The 20,886-nt window shown below is 43.7% G+C and overlaps 1 protein-coding gene across 2 annotated transcripts in view; it reads right to left on the bottom strand.

Annotated features, from left to right (window-relative positions):
• Positions 1 to 936: 936 nt before the first annotated feature.
• Positions 937 to 20,886, bottom strand: part of cmtm8b (CKLF-like MARVEL transmembrane domain containing 8b) — a 55,356-nt gene continuing 35,406 nt past the window's right edge. The window contains exons 2-5 of one of the 2 annotated variants that reach the window (XR_013499475.1): positions 13,607 to 13,780; positions 5,640 to 5,759; positions 3,555 to 3,689; positions 937 to 2,192 (exon numbers count right to left, since the gene is read on the bottom strand). Coding sequence is in view for 1 of the 2 variants with exons in the window: in XM_078227723.1 (XP_078083849.1) it covers positions 2,106 to 2,192; positions 5,640 to 5,759; positions 13,607 to 13,780 (381 nt within the window). In the remaining variant the exon portion in view is untranslated. The remainder of the gene's footprint in view (positions 2,193 to 3,554; positions 3,690 to 5,639; positions 5,760 to 13,606; positions 13,781 to 20,886) is intronic. The other variant, XM_078227723.1, reaches the window with a different exon arrangement.

The following is a 20,886-nucleotide window of genomic DNA, read 5'->3' as shown; positions in this document are numbered from 1 at the left end:
GTGTGCAACACCTTCTTCTGTAAGAGAGGGGAAAGTGGGTCATTGAGTGCCATGTTTGATGCTGTGGCAAGTCATGGTCAAATAACTGGCAGTGTGTGTAAGTTGTGAGGTGCAGTTATGAGGCCTGCAGCACTGCTGTGTATCTGAGAGTGAGGTGAGGTATATGCATGTTATGTAGGAATCCTGACTGATAGAGATGGCTGGTACAGGATCCAGACAGCTCTTCCCAAAGTTATAAATGATATCCAATGGACTGTCATCCTTCTTGCAGACATTGATTTGGTTGACTTCATCTCCTCCTCCAATACCTCTCTACTGTCTCCCCCAAAGGTGGGACTACATTTGCCTCTTTCCATTCATAGCCAGCAATTCACCTGCTTCATCACTAGTACTTCTGGTGCTCCCAAGGATCTTTCCTTAGACCCCCTCATTTTTTTCATCTATGTGCTGCCCCTTGGCAACACAGCATCCCGTTCCACACATATGCTTATGATATCCAATTCTGCCTGACCAACACCTTTCTTAAACCCTCCATTTCTCCAAGTTGTCAGACAGCTTGTCTGCTATCCTGTACTAGATGAGCAGAAATGTCCTCTGGCTAACGTGGGAAAGATATTGGGCAGGAATTTCCATGCCCCTTCCCCCCAAGCATGTTTTTTGGTGACAGAAGCGGCCCACCATTGGCCAGCAATGGGTTCATCCGGTTCCAATGCTGGCAACAGGGTTTCCCATTATTTGCTCCCTCTGCATTAGAGAACACACAGCGGGGAGTCGTCATCAGCCGGACCAGAAGATCCCACTGGCGGGAACAGCCGGAAAATCCCACCCATTGTCTTCAATCCCCATCACAAACTCTATTCTCTAATCACAAACTTCACCTCTTTAGATAATTTACATAAGAACCAGCATCCTGGTTAAAGTAAATAGTGAAGCATATACATTGAAAATATTTATTTAATCTCCACACAAAGGAAAACAGGGCACACTGTACAGTAAACATGGCAGCAATATAATATTGGCAATTAATTTAAAAAGGTTGGAAGGACCAACTTCCTGTTTTATAAACTTGCCGTATTCAAGATCAAAGTAAACATCCACATACAATGAGACATTTTTCGCTATTTCACAGCCGTCAGGGAAATGTTCATAGTAACATTTCTGATTGTTAAAGATTTCTCTGCTTGGTATATGAATAAAGATGGGCAACTTATGCACTTTATTAATTAATAAGTGTGTTTATTTAAAAGTATTTGAATAACCACTTAATTAAAAGACAGCTGCCATTTACTGCACTATTACTACTGAGTCATTTCAATTGGTAATTTTACTGCAGCTTGCAAATAACATGGCGAGCATTATTTTCTGCTACATAATGAGTTCATTATCACTTTAAAGGCGATGATACATGACAAAGCTTTCCTGTTTAGTTAATTTTGTAACAGATTAGCACAAAACACAATCGATTCCAGTTTTAACAAGGTGGTCAAACTCATTGAATAAAATCTTTCCCACATAAAAAAGACACAAATAAACCCCAGGGTCCAGTGGTACTTTCAACATCTGTGATGTGAAGATCCCAGCTTAGACTCCAGTCTACACTGCGCTTGCAGTTCTTGCTGGTACAGGAGTAGAGAGACGTTACAATTGGCCATAGCACCTCTTGGTTAAGAAAAGGAAAAATAATTTACCTTCTCCCTTCAGACTGTCATTTGGAAACTCCTACTGGAAATGTGCATGTTGACTATGGAGCAGGCGACACACAATTAAGATGCTCCCCACTGTCAATGGGCCAGTCAGATGAGATATCAATAGGAAAATATCACTACGCAACTGTATCCCAGTGAGGATAGTCAATGTCCCAGAAGGAGGAGGAGGAAGTGATGGAAGATGAAGAGGAATAAGACTCAAATGCCAATGTTCACAATCTGACACAACCACTATGGTAATATCTTAAACCATTCTACAACTGTAAATAAAATGAAGACTGAGCCAAGTTAGCAGTCACATTAGTACAGCATATATATTAATTATAGTGGTTATTCACAATTCCTTTGTTCACACCGTGTTCTCCAGTTTCCAACAGGTGCCTTTAGAATACTAGCCCATTATGCTCCTTGGTCCCTTGATCTCCAAGTTTGAAAGCTAAAATATGCATTGCCAGAGTAACAGAGCGTGACTATGAAAGCAAAAATCTGTAAAATAAAAGAAAACATACTTTTAATTCACTTCATCCTATTGAAATACAGTTTTTGTGATGCATCTTGGTATTTGTGGGAATTCTGCAACAAGTAACTCACCTCGAGACTTCGCAAAGCCTGATCATCTACAATACACAAGTCAGGAATGTGCTGGAATACTCTCCACTTGCCTGGATGAGTGTGCAGCTCCAACAACACCCAAGAAGCTCAACACCATCCACGACAAGATAGCCCACTTGATTGGCACCCCATCCACTACCTTAAACATTCACTGCTGCCACTGTGCATCGGTGGCAGAGGCAGTGTGTACCATTTACAAGATGTAGCATTTCACAAGGCTCCTTCAATAGCACCTTCCAAACCCACAGAAGAACAAGGGCAGCAGATGTGTGGGAACAATAGTATCTGCAAGTTCCCCTCCAAGTCACACACCATCCTGACTTGGGACTATATCGTCGTTCCTTCACTGTCACTGGGTCAATATCTTGGATCTCTCCAATAGCACAGAGTGTACCTATACCAGATGGACTGACGTGATTCAAGAAAGCAGCTCACCACCACCTTCTCGTGCAATTACTTATGAACAGCAAATGCTGACCTTGTAAGCTTCCCACAAAATAACAATAAAAAGAAGCATGACAAATGAGATATGTAAAATACTACAAAAATGAACAAATGCCAGAACGCTGCAAGTCTGGCTCAATACTGCCAATTGTTATATGCATCTTTTCAACAGATGGTCCACCCACAGTTTAGAAAGGCAATGGTTTAATTTGTACTGAAGAAATCTGTTCCTTGACCTCATTGCATTCCAGGCTTGACAATCTAACCTCTGGCCTTTGTTTCATTGAACCAGCCCACCAGTGGCAGCTTTATCAATTTGAAGGTGAGGGTATGAAGGCAGGATAGGCCAATAGCTGAACCCATTCACTGAAATCTCCTAATTTTTCTTCTTTTCCTCACTAATTTTCTTCCCTATTCTCTTGGAGGCACTGAGTCACGCTGAGGTATCACTGAGTGCCAACACCTTTCTTTACAGTTTTACAAAGGATGGGATTTTTGGGCACTCCCACTCGCGGCATGTTTTCTGGTGATAGAAACAGCTCACCATAGGCTGCAGGTGAGGTGTTCCGGACCTGCTGATGACCACAGCATTCTTCTGGCTCGTCTGTCACTCCACCGAGGTACCTGCTGAGGCGGGTTACCTTCGGCGGAATCTTCCCGGGAAGAGGAAAATCCTGCCCAATGTTCTAGTTTATCGTAAAAGTGACCATTCTTCACCATCAATCCAGAGTGTGAATAGCACAGGTTATTCAACATGGGAGATCTCACAGGTTAATCAGATTCTCTCTTTACCTGACATTAGCACCAGTGCTAACTGCTAGCAGCAGACATCTCCCCGATTATTCCCTCCCTAGTTCAATTGTTCAAATGTATCTTTCGGACATGATTAACACTGTTTGGCAGTACTTATTGCCCATCCTAGTTGTCCTAAGGATTTAAGAGATAATAAGGTCAATTGTAACATCCCATAATCTGACCGAACTCAGATCAGATAATTAATTCAATGCATAGAAACAGGAATAGGTCACTTAATCATTTGAACCTCAATTAAATCATAATTGACCTGTATCTCAAACCCATTTACCCTCCTTTTGCACCATGTCCCTTGATGCCCTTACCTTACAAAAAATTATCAATCTAAGTTGTGATAATTTTCAGTTTTGCCAGCATGCACTATTTTTTGGAGGAATTTCAGATTTCCACATCCCTTTGTGAAAAAAAGCTTCCTGAAATCACTCTAAAATGACTTAGTTCCAATTTCAAGATGATGTCCCCTTGTTCTGACCTCCCCCACCACAGGAAATGGCTTCCTGGCAGTATCTACTCTATCAAATCCAGATCACAAATCAACCTTCTAATCTCAAGGAAATATAGAGGTCATAGAGATTTACAACATGGAAACAGGCCCTTCGACACAACTTGTCCATGCTGCCCTTTTTTTTAAAAACCCCTAAGATAATCCCAATTGCCTGCATTTGGCCCATATCCATCTTACCCATGTAACTATCTAAATGCTTTTTAAAGGACAAAATTGTACCCGCCTCTACTACTACCTCTGGCAGCTTGTTCCAGACACTCACTACCCTCTGTGAAAAAGTTGCCTCTCTGGACCCTTTTGTATCTCTCCCCTCTCACCTTAAATCTATGCCTTCTAGTTTTAGACTCCCCTACCTTTGGGAAAAGATATTGACTATCCAGCTGATCTATGCCCCTCATTATTTTATAGACCTTGATAAGATCACCCCTCAGCCTTCCACATTCCAGAGAAAAAAGTCCCAGTCTATCCAGCCTCTCCTTACAACTCAAACCATCAAGTCCTGGTAGCATCCCAGTAAATCTTTTCTGCACCCTCTCCAGTTCAATAATATCCTTTCTATAATAGGGTGACCAGAACTGCACACAGTACTCCAAGTGTGGCCTCACCAATGTCTTGTACAACTTCAACAAGACATCCCAACTCCTGTATTCAATGTTCTGACCGATGAAACCAAGCATGCCCAAATGCCTTCTTCACCACTCTGTCCACCTGTGATTCCACTTTCAAGGAGCTATAAACATGTACCCTTAGATCTCTGTTCTGTAACTCTCTCCAACGCCCTACCATTAACTGAGCAAGTCCTGCCCTGGTTTAATCTACCAAAATGCATCACCTTGCATTTATCTAAATTAAACTCCATCTGCCATTCATCAGCCCACTGGCCCAATTGATCAAGATCCCATTGCAATCGGAGACAACTTTCTTCACTGTCCACTACGCCACCAATCTTGGTGTCATCTGCAAACTTACTAACCATGCCTCCTATATTCTCATCCAAATCGTTAATATAAATGACAAATAACAGTGGACCTAGCACAGATATGAGCTATGTTTATCCAACCTGTACTCAATCTAACTGAGCTCTGGTTGCCCTGTTCTTTACCCTCTTTGGATGTGATGTCTTAAAAACAGAAATGAAGATTATGAACAATAAATATATGTAAGGTAAAAATTTAGTTTTAAAATTCCCTTCCTTTTGGTGTTAAATTGCTCCTATGAAGTTGCAACATCATGTACAATTTAATCTGAGTGGGTGGTGGGGGCAGAGAAGAAGAGCAATTTGTGTAGACAAGGAAGCTGCCATTAAGAGGGATAATCGGAGAAGGGACCAGCTTTCTATTGGGAATTTGGATGGGAATCTTACTGCTAATTCACCCGATTGAATGTCACAGATCCACAAAATGATCCTGGGGTCAAAAGCAACTCTTCAGGTGGGCACTGCTGTCAGTGGTGAGGTTGTGAAACAAGAGTCAGATTTTTAACCAATTTGGCTCTTGTTTACCCCTAAAACAGGGTACGAGTACAGGAGGAAGAAAGTACGAGATCCAAAATGGACTTACTGTAGAAGCTATCCAGCAGTTGTAGTTGCGTGTGCCTTCTTCAGCTTGTTTAATTGAAATCGCATCCACAATTGAGGCTAACAGGTACAGGAAAGCAGCGCTGGCATTAAAACTCAAACCCTGCAATTAAAAGGCACAGCATTATTACCCAATTTGAGTACCAGATTAGTGCCGATATATATATCCTATAGATACATTTCTAATGCAGAATTAGGAGATGGAAGAACTTTGCAATAAATGGAAAATATTTAACATATTCAAGGCATCTGAAATCACTCAGGCAAAAGAATTGCTTTTATGGTATTGTCACTTATGTAGGCATATGCAACAATGAATATTCAGATATCAAGGTCTCACAAACAACAAGCGATGTGAACAATCTGTTTTTGATGTTTCTCTTTGAGGAAGCATCATCAGCTGTGACACCAAAACTCTGCCATTCTTCAGGCATGGAGTATTCTATGTCCACCTGAACAAGCAGGCAGCATCTCAATACTGCACTGAAGATTATGTACTCATAATCTAGAGGGGGCTTGAATCACAACCCTCTGCGTCACATTTGCAATGACAGAGTTCTGCATGGTTCTTTCACCTGAATGGGAGTCATCTAAAAAGTAAATCAACAACAGGTTAATCTATGCCTCAAAAATTAAATGCAAGAAGAAAGTGGTTAGCACTGCTGCCTCACAGCGCCAGGGATCTGGGTTCGATTCCAACCTTGGGTCACTGTCTGTGTGGAGTTTGCACGTTCTCCCCATGTCTGTGTGGATTGACTCCGGGTGCTCCGGTTTCCTTCCACAGAGGAGATGTGCAAGTTAAGTGGATTGTCTATGGTAAACGCATGCGCGGGGTTAAGATGCTCTTTCGGAGAGTCGGTGCAGACTTCATGGGCCAAATGGCCTCCTTCTGCACTGTAAGGATGTTATGGATCATCCTACAATTAGCATATGTTTTTACAACTATTTTTCTTCTGTAAATTACAGCAACACTGGAAAGAAAAACAACAGCAGGGCAGGAGGATTTTCTCAGCCCTTCTGATGCACAACTCCACTGGAAGTGCAGTGGAAGGACCTGGAAATAGCCCAGGAGCTGAATACATCAGGTCCCAGTTTATACTGGGCATTCCACTTGACCTTATAAAGAGAGGAGCCTTGGCCTTCCCCTTCGAAATGCAGTGGTACAAAGGGGCTGAGGATTCTCTACTTGATATTCCTGCCCATTTATCTCAGTAAAACTCCTGTGCAAGGTTTGGGGTCTATATTTCCAGTGAGATGTGATGAATTCAGCCTCCAGAAAAGGCAGAAGTGGGCTTCACCCCAGGAAGTCCAGATTAGAGAAGCACTTTTTTAAACCTCCAAAAGGATAGATTTTAAACCAGTGTCAGCCCGTTTGCAAAGAGGGCTGAAGGTCAGGTAAATTATTTCTCCAGAGGAGGAGGAGACTGGGTAACTGCCCCTTCCCACTCTAGGCTGCAGGCATGGAACTTCATACATTTCAATGTGATCTTGTAGATTAATTTCACCAAGCTGAATAGTCCCATCGGGAGCAATGAAAATTCTAAGCTGTGGAACAACTAAAAAGTTATTCTGAAGACATCGAAAATGTCTGGTTACATTATTTTCTTAAAGCTGTCTCTGCAAATACATTGGTATTGCACCTTCTGATTTCCTCAGGTACTGACCCCACCAAAGCATCTGGGGTCAGAGAGAGGGCACCTGGTTTGTGTGGGGCAGGCATGGAACTGAAATGGAAAAGAGAATCAGGTATTAATAAGAATCAACAGGTGCTACCTTGATCTCCCCCAGAATGAACTATATACTTCTCTGTTTTCTGGGACTCTTCGTCTCAGACCGAACCACAGACGCCACATCAACCAAAGACCAGAAGATCAGCCTACAATACTCTGGATATATGTGGTTCACCCCACCAGATGCAGGCAAATGTGAGGATGGCATCCTATGGGTACACCCCAATAAGAGTATCACCTATGGGTGTAATAACCAAAGAGTGGTGTACAGGAAAGATAATGGGAGCTCTGATTACTGCTCCCTAATGACGACCCTCACTAGTGATTGGTGGGCGTACACTAACCATGGGTGCATGGAGCTAGCCTGTCTAGCCCATGGCCCAGAAAAAGGGCTGGAATTAGGAAAGAAGTGCCCCAGTAAGGTTATTCAGAACGAGTATATATATACTATGAAATTAAGAATGGGTTAAGACCAACTGTTAGCACACCCATCCCCACTTGTCCCGAAACCACCCCAAGGCCCCAAAATGGGTTGATACTAAAACAGACAGGGAAAATATTATTCAACAACACACACTACGAATTGGTACTGGTAGTGGTAGATTTAGCCGGAACACAATTACCAGACTGGTGTCCCTCCCCACATCGAAAATTGTACCTCCACTTGACCCAGAGGCTGCTAAGCTGAAAGACTGGGACACACGCGGGGGAAGAGACGTCCAGGCCAAAGGGGCGCAAGAGGAGGGAAATCCTGAATGATCTGGCGACTGCATACGGAGGAGGGGTATCCACCATTAATGCACTGGATCTGGCTGATTTGGATAATAAGCTCAGAGTCCTAACCCGACAAGTTAAACAGACCTTGGACAGCTTAAATGAAAATGCTCGGCAAGATGCTGAGGGAGATTTGGCTGAGAACAGGGCTAGTAGCCTTATGGTTACTGTACTAGAAGGACATGCCCAAACTATTAATCAGATCGCCGAGAGGGTGGAAGATGATGCCACGCAACAGAACCGAACCCTATGTAGCATCTATGGGCAATGGATGGTCGAGCAGTTAAGAGAGAATCTCAACCAGGTTAGCTGGGTGAAAGGTCCGTCCTGGATCAGTGATGAACAGATTGAACACCTGTACCGGGGAAAAAGACACCCCAATGTCACTAACTGCCAATTACGGCAACTGACCAAGGTCTGGTCTAACGATAGTTGTAGAGGAACCCCGGGGACTGCACTAGGAATGGTGTTGGGGATCCCAGTAATTTTAAAAGATACGGTCGGGTTGAGACTTTTTGAAGCCGAAAATATAGGGATCATTAAAGGAGGGATGTGGATGGGATACCAGGGGACTCTACTGTATGTGGTTGAGAAAGGAGGGAAGCTCATAGGCACCAGTCTGGAGAAATGTGAACACACAGACAAAATGGTCGTGTGCCCATATCCAGTGTATGAAAATGAACATGCCCTGTGTGGATTCAGAACAACCACTGACCTAAATTGTACATTGGAAATTCGAAATTTGGAACGGGATGTCACCCGGGTGGTTTACAGTGGGGAGGGAGAATATTGTATTACAACCTCGCTAGAAAATTACCAGTATGGGACAGCCATTTGTAACATTCACAACACTACCTTTTGCATTAAACCACAGATTCCCGCTAGGATAGGATTAATTGAGATGGTCGACATACACAGAAGAGAGAAAACACTAATAAACGCTAGCGAGAAATGGAGACAAAGCCTGGGAGACTATTTTGAAAAATTTGACACTGGGATAACACTTCTCCCCGAGAAACTTCAACAAATTCAGACACAATTGATCACAGCACACAAGACCTTTGTCAAAGTGGCGCAACAAACAGGGGAAATAGGAAAGAACATTAGTGAAATTAGAGTCACTACATGGTGGGAGGACCTCTGGGATTGGGGTTCAAATGTCCAAATCCACCCATGGGTCCGCATTCTGTCACACCTGGCCGTAATAGGAATCCTACTCATGGCAGTGTACCTAACCATCCTTACATTTAAATTCGCCCGATGGAAGAAGGAATTTCTGCAAAACTTGGACTTGGCAAGGGCCATCCGACGTCGGGAGAGGGTCTGCAATCAAGAGCCTTGATACTCTCCCATCTATATTTAATATGTATAGTCACTTGTCATTTTGTACTGTTTATTGCTTTGGTTTTGTATATACCCGATTGGTGTATTGTTTCTTATTGCTTTTTAAAATTATTTTACTTCATTTAAATTTATTGGTACTATTGTGGGTTAGGGATGATACTTCCAACCCCAGATTCGGGGTACTTGCTTGTTGAGATGGTTTGGTAAGAATGGAGAGATCCGGTTTGCTGACGCTCATTGGATCAAGAGGAGGGAATGTGGTGATATAAACAAAGCCTAGTTTTCAGGCTGATAAAATTGGATATCCTAAATTAAAGAATTGGGCATATTAAAATCAAACACAGTCAAACCTCAGGCAAGCCAATTGTACAAATACACAAACATGTCTGGGCCTGACCCATCAAAAGGTCATTACTGATACTTAGCAGGAGATCATTGCACCTCATTGAAATGCACCGGCCTATTGTTAGAAGCCCAGATCAGGCCAGACTTTGTCACCAAAAGTACCTGCAGTTACATGTAAGCAACAGCATGGAGATGGGACACCTGGGGGCGGACCCTGGTGTCCTGTCAGGCAGACATCAAGAAACCCACTGGGTATTGGAACCCCTTCCTGGGACCTCATTGGCCGGAAGCCCGAGAAGTTTCTGGAAAGGCAAGCAGCCAGGGGGATAAAGGAACACATTTCAGACACACCAGCAGCAAAGACTCGATGAGGGAGGCGGCCTTGACCATTTGGAAAACTGACGGAGAAGGAAGGAAGGAAGAAGCTACCATCGAGACTCACCTTTGTGACGACGGACCACAGGGACTCAGAGAATCAAGCCTGCAGTTTAACCAAACCATCTTTGCAGGTAGTATACTTGAATCTGGGGTATCCTCTTGTTTTATGTGGGTAATTTAAGGGTTAATGGTGTTATTATTAATAAACTTGTTGAACCTTTACTTGTGTTGTCCTTTGTCCATCTTGCAAATAAGGACAGCAGGGTAAAATCTTGTAGTAAGCAAACTGGTTGAAAGTATCTGAGAATTCACAGGTACAACACTAGAGTTCAAAAGGAGGCCATTTGGCCCATCGAGCTTGCACTGACAACAATCCCACCCAGGCACTATCCTTGTAACCCCACGCATTTACCCTGCTAATCCCCCTGATACAAAGGGTCAATTTTAGCATGGCCAATCAGCTTACCCTGCACACCTTTGGACTGTGGTAGGAAACCAGAGCACCCGGAGGAAACCCACGTAGACATGGGGAGCACGTACAAATTCCAGTTACCCGAGGCCAGGATTGAAACTGGGTCCCTGGTGCTGTGAGACAGCAGCACTAACCACTGTGCCACCACATTACAATGGGATCACTACATTTGCCAGTAGATGGAACAATCATATCCATGTCGTAAAACTGAACATTTTGAATGTGCACATTCCTCTGGGCAGCTATCAGACTGTACATCATTTTGCTATATAAACTTTGATTATTATCTAAATGGAAAGAAATTACAACATGCTACTGTGCAGAGGGACCTGGGGGTCCTTGTGCATGAGACGCAAAAACCCAGTCTGCAGGTGCAACAGGTGATCAAGAAGGCAAATGGGATGTTGGCCTATATCGCAAGGGGGATAGAATATAAAAGCAGAGATGTCTTACTGCATCTGTACAGGGCATTGGTGAGGCCGCAGCTGGAATACTGTGTGCAGTATTGGTCCCCTTATTTGCGGAAGGATATATTGGCCTTGGAGGGAGTGCAGAGAAGGTTCACCAGGTTGATACCAGAGATGAGGGGTGTTGATTATGAGGAGAGACTGAGCAGATTGGGTTTGTATTCGTTGGAATTTAGAAGGCTGAGGGGTGATCTTATAGAGGCATATAAGATAATGAAGGGGCTGGATAGGGTAGAGATGGAGAGATTCTTTCCACTTAGAAAGGAAGCTAGAACTAGAGGGCACAGCCTCAAAATAAAGGGGGGTCAGTTTAGGACAGAGTTGAGGAGGAACTTCTTCTCTTAGAGGGTGGTGAATCTCTGGAATTCTCTGCCCACTGAAGTGGTGGAGGCTACCTCGTTGAATATGTTTAAATCACGGATAGATGGATTCCTGATCGGTAAGGGAATTAGGGTTATAGGGATCAGGCGGGTAAGTGGAACTGATCCACTCCAGATCAGCCATGATCTTATTGGATGGCGGGGCAGGCTCGAGGGGCTAGATGGCCTACTCCTGCTCCTATTTCTTATGTTCTTATGAATAGGCTTTTATTGAATACCACCATGCAGGCAGTGGCCCGTGCACTACCTACCTCTGGGGAAATTAAGGTAAAACTGCATTTTACGTGAATGAATGTCTCCTACCCACCCACTAAACATAAGATAGATTTGCTCACTACTATGACCTCTCATTTTTATGATCTACATGTCTGTAGATCCATGTATAATCCAATGTTCCAAGAAACTACAATGCTTTAAGTCACTGTCACTAGCCAGCTCATACTTTAAGTACTTTATGTATGCAACAATTCCAGTATATCAGGGGATCTATACATCAGGGAAGACTACTTTCCACTGCAGATGGTCACCCACTTCTCCACAGCAAGCCTGCATCCTGAACTGGCTAGCACAGCCTCAAGGGACCACAATCCAAAGATTCCCCACCATCTGCATCCTCTCTGACGTTGCAGATTGAGACAAAAGAAGATCTCACTGAGGTCTTGAAATAATAAATGGATTCAGTTACTAGATTCAGAGTACTATTTCCTCGAATAGAGGAATCATTTTAAAATTGCAGTTAAGCCACTCAGAAACACAATCTGGAAGCACCTTTTAACCAGGAGGAAACTCCTACCCCCACAAAAACTCTCAGTCAACTGAAATTTTCAAAACCAAGATCGAGAGATTAGGCTAGGTAGTTATAGATCAAAGGCAAATACTGAGTCGAGTTACAGATCAGCCATGATCGAATAGGATGACAGCACAAAGTCTATTCTTATGTTCAAATGAGCTGTTCTGGATATAATGAAGATCCTTGCTGGCCCATGTTTTGCACTCCACATACATCACAAGAGTTCCCTGCACTGCCATCCTCAGTGTCTGACATGGCTAATTCCCAGTTACATCAAACACTTGCAAACAATCACACTCTCTTAATTTGCTTCACAGTATTAATTGAAGAAAATAAAATGCCTGTCCAACCTCACTCCCATACTTAACTCTCTCTAAGGTTAAACTTCCATTAAACTCCACACTCTCTGTCACTCACACTTCAATGGTTTTCCTCAACTCAAGGTTGATATTCATCGAGCTATCTGGGGTGCCCTGGTTTGAAGGAGCTGAACGGAGATCAGTTAATATCCCAGAACTTTAGCATTTGCACACCACATGTTAACTCCGTTGCTTTTGCCCTTCCCTGCTACCTCCTCCCGATTAGTTTACCTTCACCTCCAGTTTTATTCCCATTCTCTGTTATTAACTGATCTCTGCTCAAATAGAAATCGGGACTCAAAAAATTGGCTGGAGCTCCCGATCTAGGGGAAGGGAAATTCAACCAGGGGTTCAGCTGGGGGTCCTACTCTTGAGAGATGCAGGGGTGCATGTCAAGGCAGGATCAACATTATTAGTAATGCTTCAACTTAATAGCTCAATTTCCAAGCTCTTATGGGGGCAGCGCAGTGGTTAGCACTGCTGCCTCACAGTGCCAGGGACCCGGGTTCAATTCCCGACTTGGGTCACTGTGCGGAGTCTGCACGTTCTCCCCATGTCTATGTGACTTTCCTCCGGGTGCTCCGGTTTCCTTCCACAGTCCGAAAGACATGCTGGTTAGGTGCATTTGACCACGCTAAATTCTCCCTCCGTGTACCCGAACAGGCGCCGGAGTGTGGCAACTAGGGGATTTTCATAGTAACTTCATTGCAGTGTTAATATAAACCTACTTGTGGCACTAAATAAATACACTTTAAAAAAAACTAATCATTTAGCATGGATGACATACAGGGGAGGAACCAGCACCATTTATCCCAACATGAATAAGTAATTACAGGACAACAGGTCAGAAATTCAGGGGAATCATTTTGAAGAAATTAGAAAAGGCAAATGGTAAGCCAGAGGTTACTCACCACTGTAGTCCACGGTACCTGAGGAATCTTAGTGTAAGCCATGGTGATGTAGAAGATCAAAAAGAACACTGTGAGCACCCAATAAAAGACTGCCACAAACATTACCCAGCCAAACGCAGAGACGGAGAAATATTCTGTACTCGCTATTAATATCCACACCAACAGCCCCAGTATCTGAAAAAAAGAAGTTTACAGTGAAAGTGTTTTTTTTTATACTTTTCCAATTCAATCAAATCAAATCCAATTCAGAGTCTCAACAAGTTGAGACATTTCCGATCCAGGCTGACAAGGCAGGGCAAGTGACCAAACCACCCTGTCCTGGGCCCGATCTACATGAGCCAAGCTGATTGGAGAAGGGGGAGGTTCCTCCTCCAAGACGACGAGTTACACAAGATACTAACCCTTGGCTCACTTTCCATCCTGCCTACATCTGGATTGAATAGGAAATGAGCTGGGTTCAACACATTGCACTGAGGCTGCTTTTAGGAAAAAAGCATATGGGCTGGAATTTTCTGGCCATTCACACCAGTGGGATTCTCTGGACTCACTTCAGTGAACGGAGATCTGGCAGAGCGCCAAATTCTCCGCTCTCGTTTGCAGCGGCGGGGGGGGGGGGGATGGGAGGAGTGGTGATTGGCCGGAAAATTCCAGCCCATGGACACAAAAATGTTTGCATTTTTATTAAACAAGCGCACGCAATAGTGACGCAAATCACCAAACATATCGTTGCAGCCTTGTCAAATTATTGCTGCATTCCTTCTCAAATAATGAACAGCTTTGGTCACTTTCCTCATGCCTATTGTCTCAGCCTTGTTACTGGGTAAAGAACTACACCTGAAAAGGACATCAGGGCAAATACATAGTTTGAGAAGTATTTTGAAATATTAATTACTTATCAGCCAGATGATGATGAAGTCAGCGTCCAAAAGAAATAAATTTGGCGAATATGATATCTTGAAGTCTGGTACAATGCCTCCCTTTTCAGTCCATGTGTTTGGGGTGAGGGGACTCAGGATGGACAGTGTTGATTGTGATCTGACACTAACGATGATAAATACAGTGCAATGGGTAGAGACGAGAAGAAAGTCACTGACAATAAACGTACAGATTTGTTTTCAGAAGCGGCCACATTTCCTGTTTATAGAAATGATGACATTTGTTGTTCTTTGCCTCAGATCAAATTAGAAACTCCCATGTTGCCAAACAAAACCAGTTCTGAACGCTGACTTTGGGTTTATAGGGAAGAGCTTCCTGGCTTAGATGGATGGGGAGAAGGTAGTTTTCCAACTGCAAGTGTTTTTTTTTTGCAAACTACCCTACTTTGAGATCATCACTGAGTATGGAAACCTAGGTCTGTTTGTAGCTGTGATTCTCCACTTGGGTTACACTTTTAGGTGTGAGATTTTACTTTCTCGAAATCTGGATGTAGTTGGTGGCACATAATTACTCTCCTACATCCTTGTAAATCGACATTAGCAGAGGCAGTGGACTATAGAGAGATGTGGCATTCAAGCAAAAATGTAGAAGTGTTGTTTTTGACGATTGTCATTCTTTGACGATTGTCTATTCAAATGTGCAGCTCACGTTGCCCAAAAAAAAAAGATTAGTGGTGATCTGGGCACTGAAGTCAATGAAGTATAATCCTGTGGGGTTTTTTTCTGTAACGTTCTGTAAATGTTGTAATTTGATATCGGGATATGTGCTGTGATGCAGAGCACAGTACACTTAGCAATACTGTTTGTGTTGCCGTGTTACAGTGCGCGCAACAAAATGATTGAACAGCAATTGAATGTTCACCAATTGAAATTCGGGTAAGAATTTGTCAGTGTAAATGGTTCTTTTAAACTCTACTTGTGGAGCCAGCTGATGGAGGCGAGGGATTGGAAAGAAATCTCTTATTTGACCAAAACAAATGGACATTGACCGAATATCGCTGCATTCCACACCATGATGTTGTTTTCCGCTCCACTCGCACCGGCTGGAGGATCCTCCTGCAACCTGAAATCCTGTCCAAAGATGTGCGGGTTAGGTGAATTGGCCATGCTAAATTGTCCCTTAGTGTCAGGGGGATTAGCGTGGTAAATGCATGGGGTTACGGGGATAGGGCCTGGGTGGGATTGTGGTCAGTGCAGACTCGATGGGCCGAATGGCCTCCTTCTGCGCTGTAGGATTCTATGATTTCTATGATTCATTTTCAGGCTGGGATTCGGGTGTAAATACGTGTGAATTGGTCACTCCATTAGATACATCAAAGCAAATACTTTTCAAGTTTGAGTCCACGTTTAGACTAGGATAGAGTTAACTGTTTTGATTTTTTGTCAAGAGTCACCCAAGTGTTGCGATACAATGTGCCAGAGATTGACAGGACCTGGGTTTACACCTGCAGATCACAACACAATGAGCTCCAGGTTTCACTTATGCCACTGTAGACACCCACCGGAAAGATGAGAGAGAAACGATGGAACCAACAGTGCTTTTTCTTTCTTATTATTTAGGGCTTTTTTTTTTCACATGCTGCATGGAATTTGAAATAGCCATTCTCATTTTGGCATTTGCATGCTTCCGTTTGTTGGTGAACAAGAAAATAAACATTCTGCAGCCAGGTGGGCAATGAACCTGTCTGGCAGAGAGCTGGGAATACGGTTCTAAGGGAAGCCGGACTATGATATGCACGTGAAAGGGAAAAATGTGTGTGGCTGTGGACAAAGAGCTGGGAGAGGGATAAGTTAATATCCGCGGCACAGAAACAGGCCATTCAGCCAACGGGTCCATGCTGATTTATGGTATAAACTGAACATCTGTTTTCACCTACCTCATTGGCATGTCCTTCTATTCCTTTCTTCCTTGTGCTAATCCAACTTCCCCTTCAATGCAGCTCTGCTTTTAACCTTAACTACTCATTGTGGTTGTGAGTTCCACTCTCTGCGCAAAGACTTCACTTTATTAGTGGCTATCTTGTATTTCTAACTCCAATTTTTGTAATTTGCGTGGAAGCATTTTCTCCCCATTCTATCCCACAAACCCTTTTATTAAAAGATTTCAATCAGGTCACCCCTCAGCTCTCTGTTTTCTAGAGGAGAGAGACCCAGCCTGTTCTGACTTCCTTCCCAGTTATAACCTCACCTTTTTTTTTTACATTACCCAATATCCTCTTTATAGCATGGAGAGCAGAATTATGCACAGCACTCCACTTGTGGTCTAGCAAAGGTTGTATGCAAACTGAACATGATTTCTCTGCTTTTCAATTCCATTCCCCTGTCTCCAATGCTTGGTTTACAGTTCTACCCAAGGAAGGAAGTTGGACGGCACGGTAGCACAGTGGTTAACACTGCTGCTTCACAGCTCCAGGGACCTGGGTTCGATTCCCGGCTTGGGTCACTGTCTGTGTGGAGTTTGCACATTCTCCTCGTGTCTGTGTGGGTTTCCTCCGGGTGCTCCGGTTTCCTCCCACAGTCCAAAGATGTGTGGGTTAGGTTGATTGGCCATGCTAAAATTGCCCTTAGTGTCTTGAGTTGTGTAGGTTAGAGGGATTAGTGGGTAAAATATGTAGGGGTATGGGGGTAGGGCCTGGGTGGGATTGTGGTCGGTGCAGACTCGATGGGCCGAATGGCCTCTTTCTGTACTGTAGATTCTATGATTCTATGATTCTATAAAAATAAGGAACGATAAACTGCAAATGCCAGAAACCAAATAAAAATAGGGAACGCCTGTTTTAGGATTGGTGATGGGTATACACCACAAATGTTAATTCTACTTTTCTCATGGGAGGTTAATAGGAATATCGTGTATTCCAACACTTTGCTTTTATTTTAAATTGCCAGCAAATGGTGTTTGTTTCCTTTTTTTTTATAAATTAAAAAGGGACTGAATGTATTTAATATTAAACAAAAACAGAAAATGCTGGAGAAACTCAACAGGTCTGACTGACAGCATCAGTGGAGAGAGAATAGAGCCAACCTTTAGAGATGGATGACCCTTCATCACAGCTCTGACGAAGGGTCATCCAGACTCGAAACATTGGCTCTATTCTCTCTCCACAGATGCTGTCAGACCTGCTGAGCTTTTCCAGCATTTTCTGTTTTTGTTTCAGATTCCAGCATCTGCAGTATTTTGCCTTTACCTTTGTGTTTAATATAAAGTATTGCCACAGACACCTGAGAAATGTTACAAATGACACATGACCATCAGTGAAAGCAGTCCCCTATGCAAATGTGTGCACTCAAAATATTATTGTCACTGATGACTCATGCTGCACCCACAGTGCAGTCTGGGTCTCAGGGGAGCAAGAGAACTGAGCCACTCTTTCCCCATTGAGTTTTGTGATGTGCAGCTGGCCTTGCTGCCAACAAATGGCCTTGTAGGCGTTCAGCAGAATGTTCCACTGCGGTTGCACGGGAAATGTCACATTACCTATGAGACACGTCACTGTGTGTTTACTGAGCCAAGTTACAGACTGTCGATAGCTGACAAAACCCATTGAAAATCAACTATTCATTGCCCTATCCTGGTCTACAAAATATCTGCCTAACAAATTTGATTGAATTTTTTGAGGTGGTGATCAGGTGTGTAGACGAGAGTAGTGAAGTCAATGCAGTTTACACTGATTTCAGCAAAGCCTTTGACAAGGTCCCACATGGTAGTCTTGTAAAGAAGGTAAATTCACATGGTCTACAGGGTAATTTGATAAAGTGGATTCAAAATTGGCTCAGTTGCACAAGTAAACCTACATTTACCCCAGTCCAACACTGGCATCTCCACATCAGTTGTAGGAGGCAGAGGGTGATGACAGATGACTGCTTTAGTGACTGGAAGCCAGTGTCCAGTGGCTTACCATAGGGATCTGTGTTGGGCTCCCTATTATTTGTCATTTATATAAATGACATTGATGACTATGTGGGGGGGTAGGATTAGTAAATTTGTGGATGACAAAGGTTGGATGGGTGGTTAACAGTGAGGCAGAATGTCTTGGGCTACAAGAAGATATAGACGGAATGGTCAAATGGGCAGTTAAGTAGCAGATGGAAGTTGTAGAGATAAACCAGGCAACTGCAGACCAGTGAGTCTCACGTCAGCGGTAGGGAAACTATTGGAGAAACTTCTGAAGCAAAGCATTTATCTCCAATTGGAGAGGCAAGGCTCGATCAGGGATAGTCAGCATGGCTTCATCAGAGGGAGGTCATGCCTAACAAATTTGACTGAATTTTTTGAGGAAGGTGACCAGGTGTGCAGATGAGGATGGTGCAGTTGATGTAGTTTATATGGATTTCAGCCATGCTTTTGACAAGGTTCCACATGGGAGACTTGCAAAGAAGGTAAATGCACATGGGATACAGGGTAATTTGATAAAGTGGATTCAAAATCTGCTCAGTTGGAGGACACAGAGGGTGATGACAGGAGGCTGTTTTAGTGACTGGAAGCCAGTGTCCAGTGGCTCACCATAGGGATCTGTGTTGGGTCCCCTATTATTTGTCATTTATATAAATGACATAGATGACGATGTGCGGAGTAGGATTAGTCAGCTTGTGGATGACACAAAGATTGGCCGGATGGTTGACAATGAGGCTGAACGTCTTGGGCTACAAGAAGATATGGATGGTCAGGTAAGTGGCAGATGGAATTTAACCCTGAAAAGTGTGAAGTGATACACTTTGGAAGGAGTAATTGGACAAGGAAGTACTCAATAAATGGTAGGACAATAGGAAGTTCCCTGGAACAAAGGGATCTTGGCATGTTTGTCCACAGATCTCAAAAGCAGAAGGGCATGTTAGTAGGGTGGTGAAAAAGGCATATGGGACACTTGCCTTTATCAAGGCATAGATTACAAAAGCAGGGAGGTCATGTTGGAGTTCTATAGAACTTGTAGAAGCCTCAGCTATCAGAAGGATGTGATTGCAGTAGAGGGGGTGCACAGGAGATTCACCAGGATGCTGCCTGGGATGGAAAGGTTAAGTTATGAAGAGAGGTTGCGTAGGCTTGGGTTGTTTTCATTGGAGCAGAGAAGACCGAGGGGCGACCTGATTGAGGTGTACAAGGTTATGAGAGACATCAACAGAGTGGATAAGGAGCAGTTGTTCCCTTTAGTTGTAGGGTCAGTCACGAGGGAACATAGGTTCAAGGTGATGGGCAAGAGGTTTGGGGGGGTGGGGAAAAAAGAGATGTGAGGAAAAACATTTTTACCCAGAGGGTGGTGATGGTCTGGAATGCGCTGCCTGGGAGGGTGGTAGACGTGGGTTGCCTCACATCCTTTAAGAAATATCTGGATGAGCACTTGGCACATCATAACATTCAGGGCTATGGCTCAAGTGCTGGCAGATGGGATTAGGTGGGAGTTCAGGTGTTTCTAATTTGTCAGTGAGGACACATTGGGCCGAAGGGCCTTTTCTGCACTGTATGATTCTAGGTTGATGAGGCCACCAGCTGTGAAAGATTTCCACAATGGGAACCAATGGCTGAAGAGTATAGAGGATCTTATCCACACCAAGAGACCACATATAAGCAGCTCTGTAAGAAGTTAAAGCTCTTGGTGATGTGGAGTATGCCACTCCTTTCCACCCTCACACCACACTCTTTAAAATATTCATCCATTAGTTCTAAAGTGCTTCTAGGACAGTGATAGACAACCTAGGACAAAAACAAACAGTGCAGTGTAGGAACAGGCCCTTCGGCCCACCAACACTGCCGATCACGTTGTCCTATCTAGACCAACTGCCTGTATCCCTCTATTGCCCGCCTGCCCATGTATCTATCCAGATAAGTTTGAAATGTTGCTAACATGTCTGCCTCAACCACCTCACTTTGCAGTGCATTCCAGGCACGCACCACCCTCTGTGTAAAAACTTCCCCCCCTACATTTCTACTGAACCTTTCCCCCCTTACCTTGAACTTGTGCCCCCTTGTAATTGTCATTTCTGCCCTGGGAAAAAGCTTCCAACTGTTCACCTTATCGATCATAGAATCCTACAGCGTAGAAGGAGGCCATTCGGCCCAACATGTCTGCACCGACCACAAACCCACCTAGACCCTAACCCCATGCATTTACCCTAGCTATTCCCATTGACACTAAGGGGCAATTTAGCATGGCCAATCAACCTAACCCCCACATCTTTGGACTGTGGGAGGAAACCGGAGCAAACCCACACAGACACGGGGAGAATGTGCAAACTCCACACAGACAGTGACCCGAGCCGGGAATTGAACCCGAGTCTCTGGCGCTGTGAGGCAGCAGTGCTAACCACTGTGCCACCATGCTGCCCTGTCTATGCCCCTCATAATTTTATAAA

Source organism: Mustelus asterias, chromosome 2 (assembly GCF_964213995.1).
Source record: "Mustelus asterias chromosome 2, sMusAst1.hap1.1, whole genome shotgun sequence".
NCBI lineage: Eukaryota > Metazoa > Chordata > Chondrichthyes > Carcharhiniformes > Triakidae > Mustelus > Mustelus asterias.
Note: the sequence above shows the minus strand (reverse complement) of the source record. Positions and strands in the feature narration are given on the sequence as shown.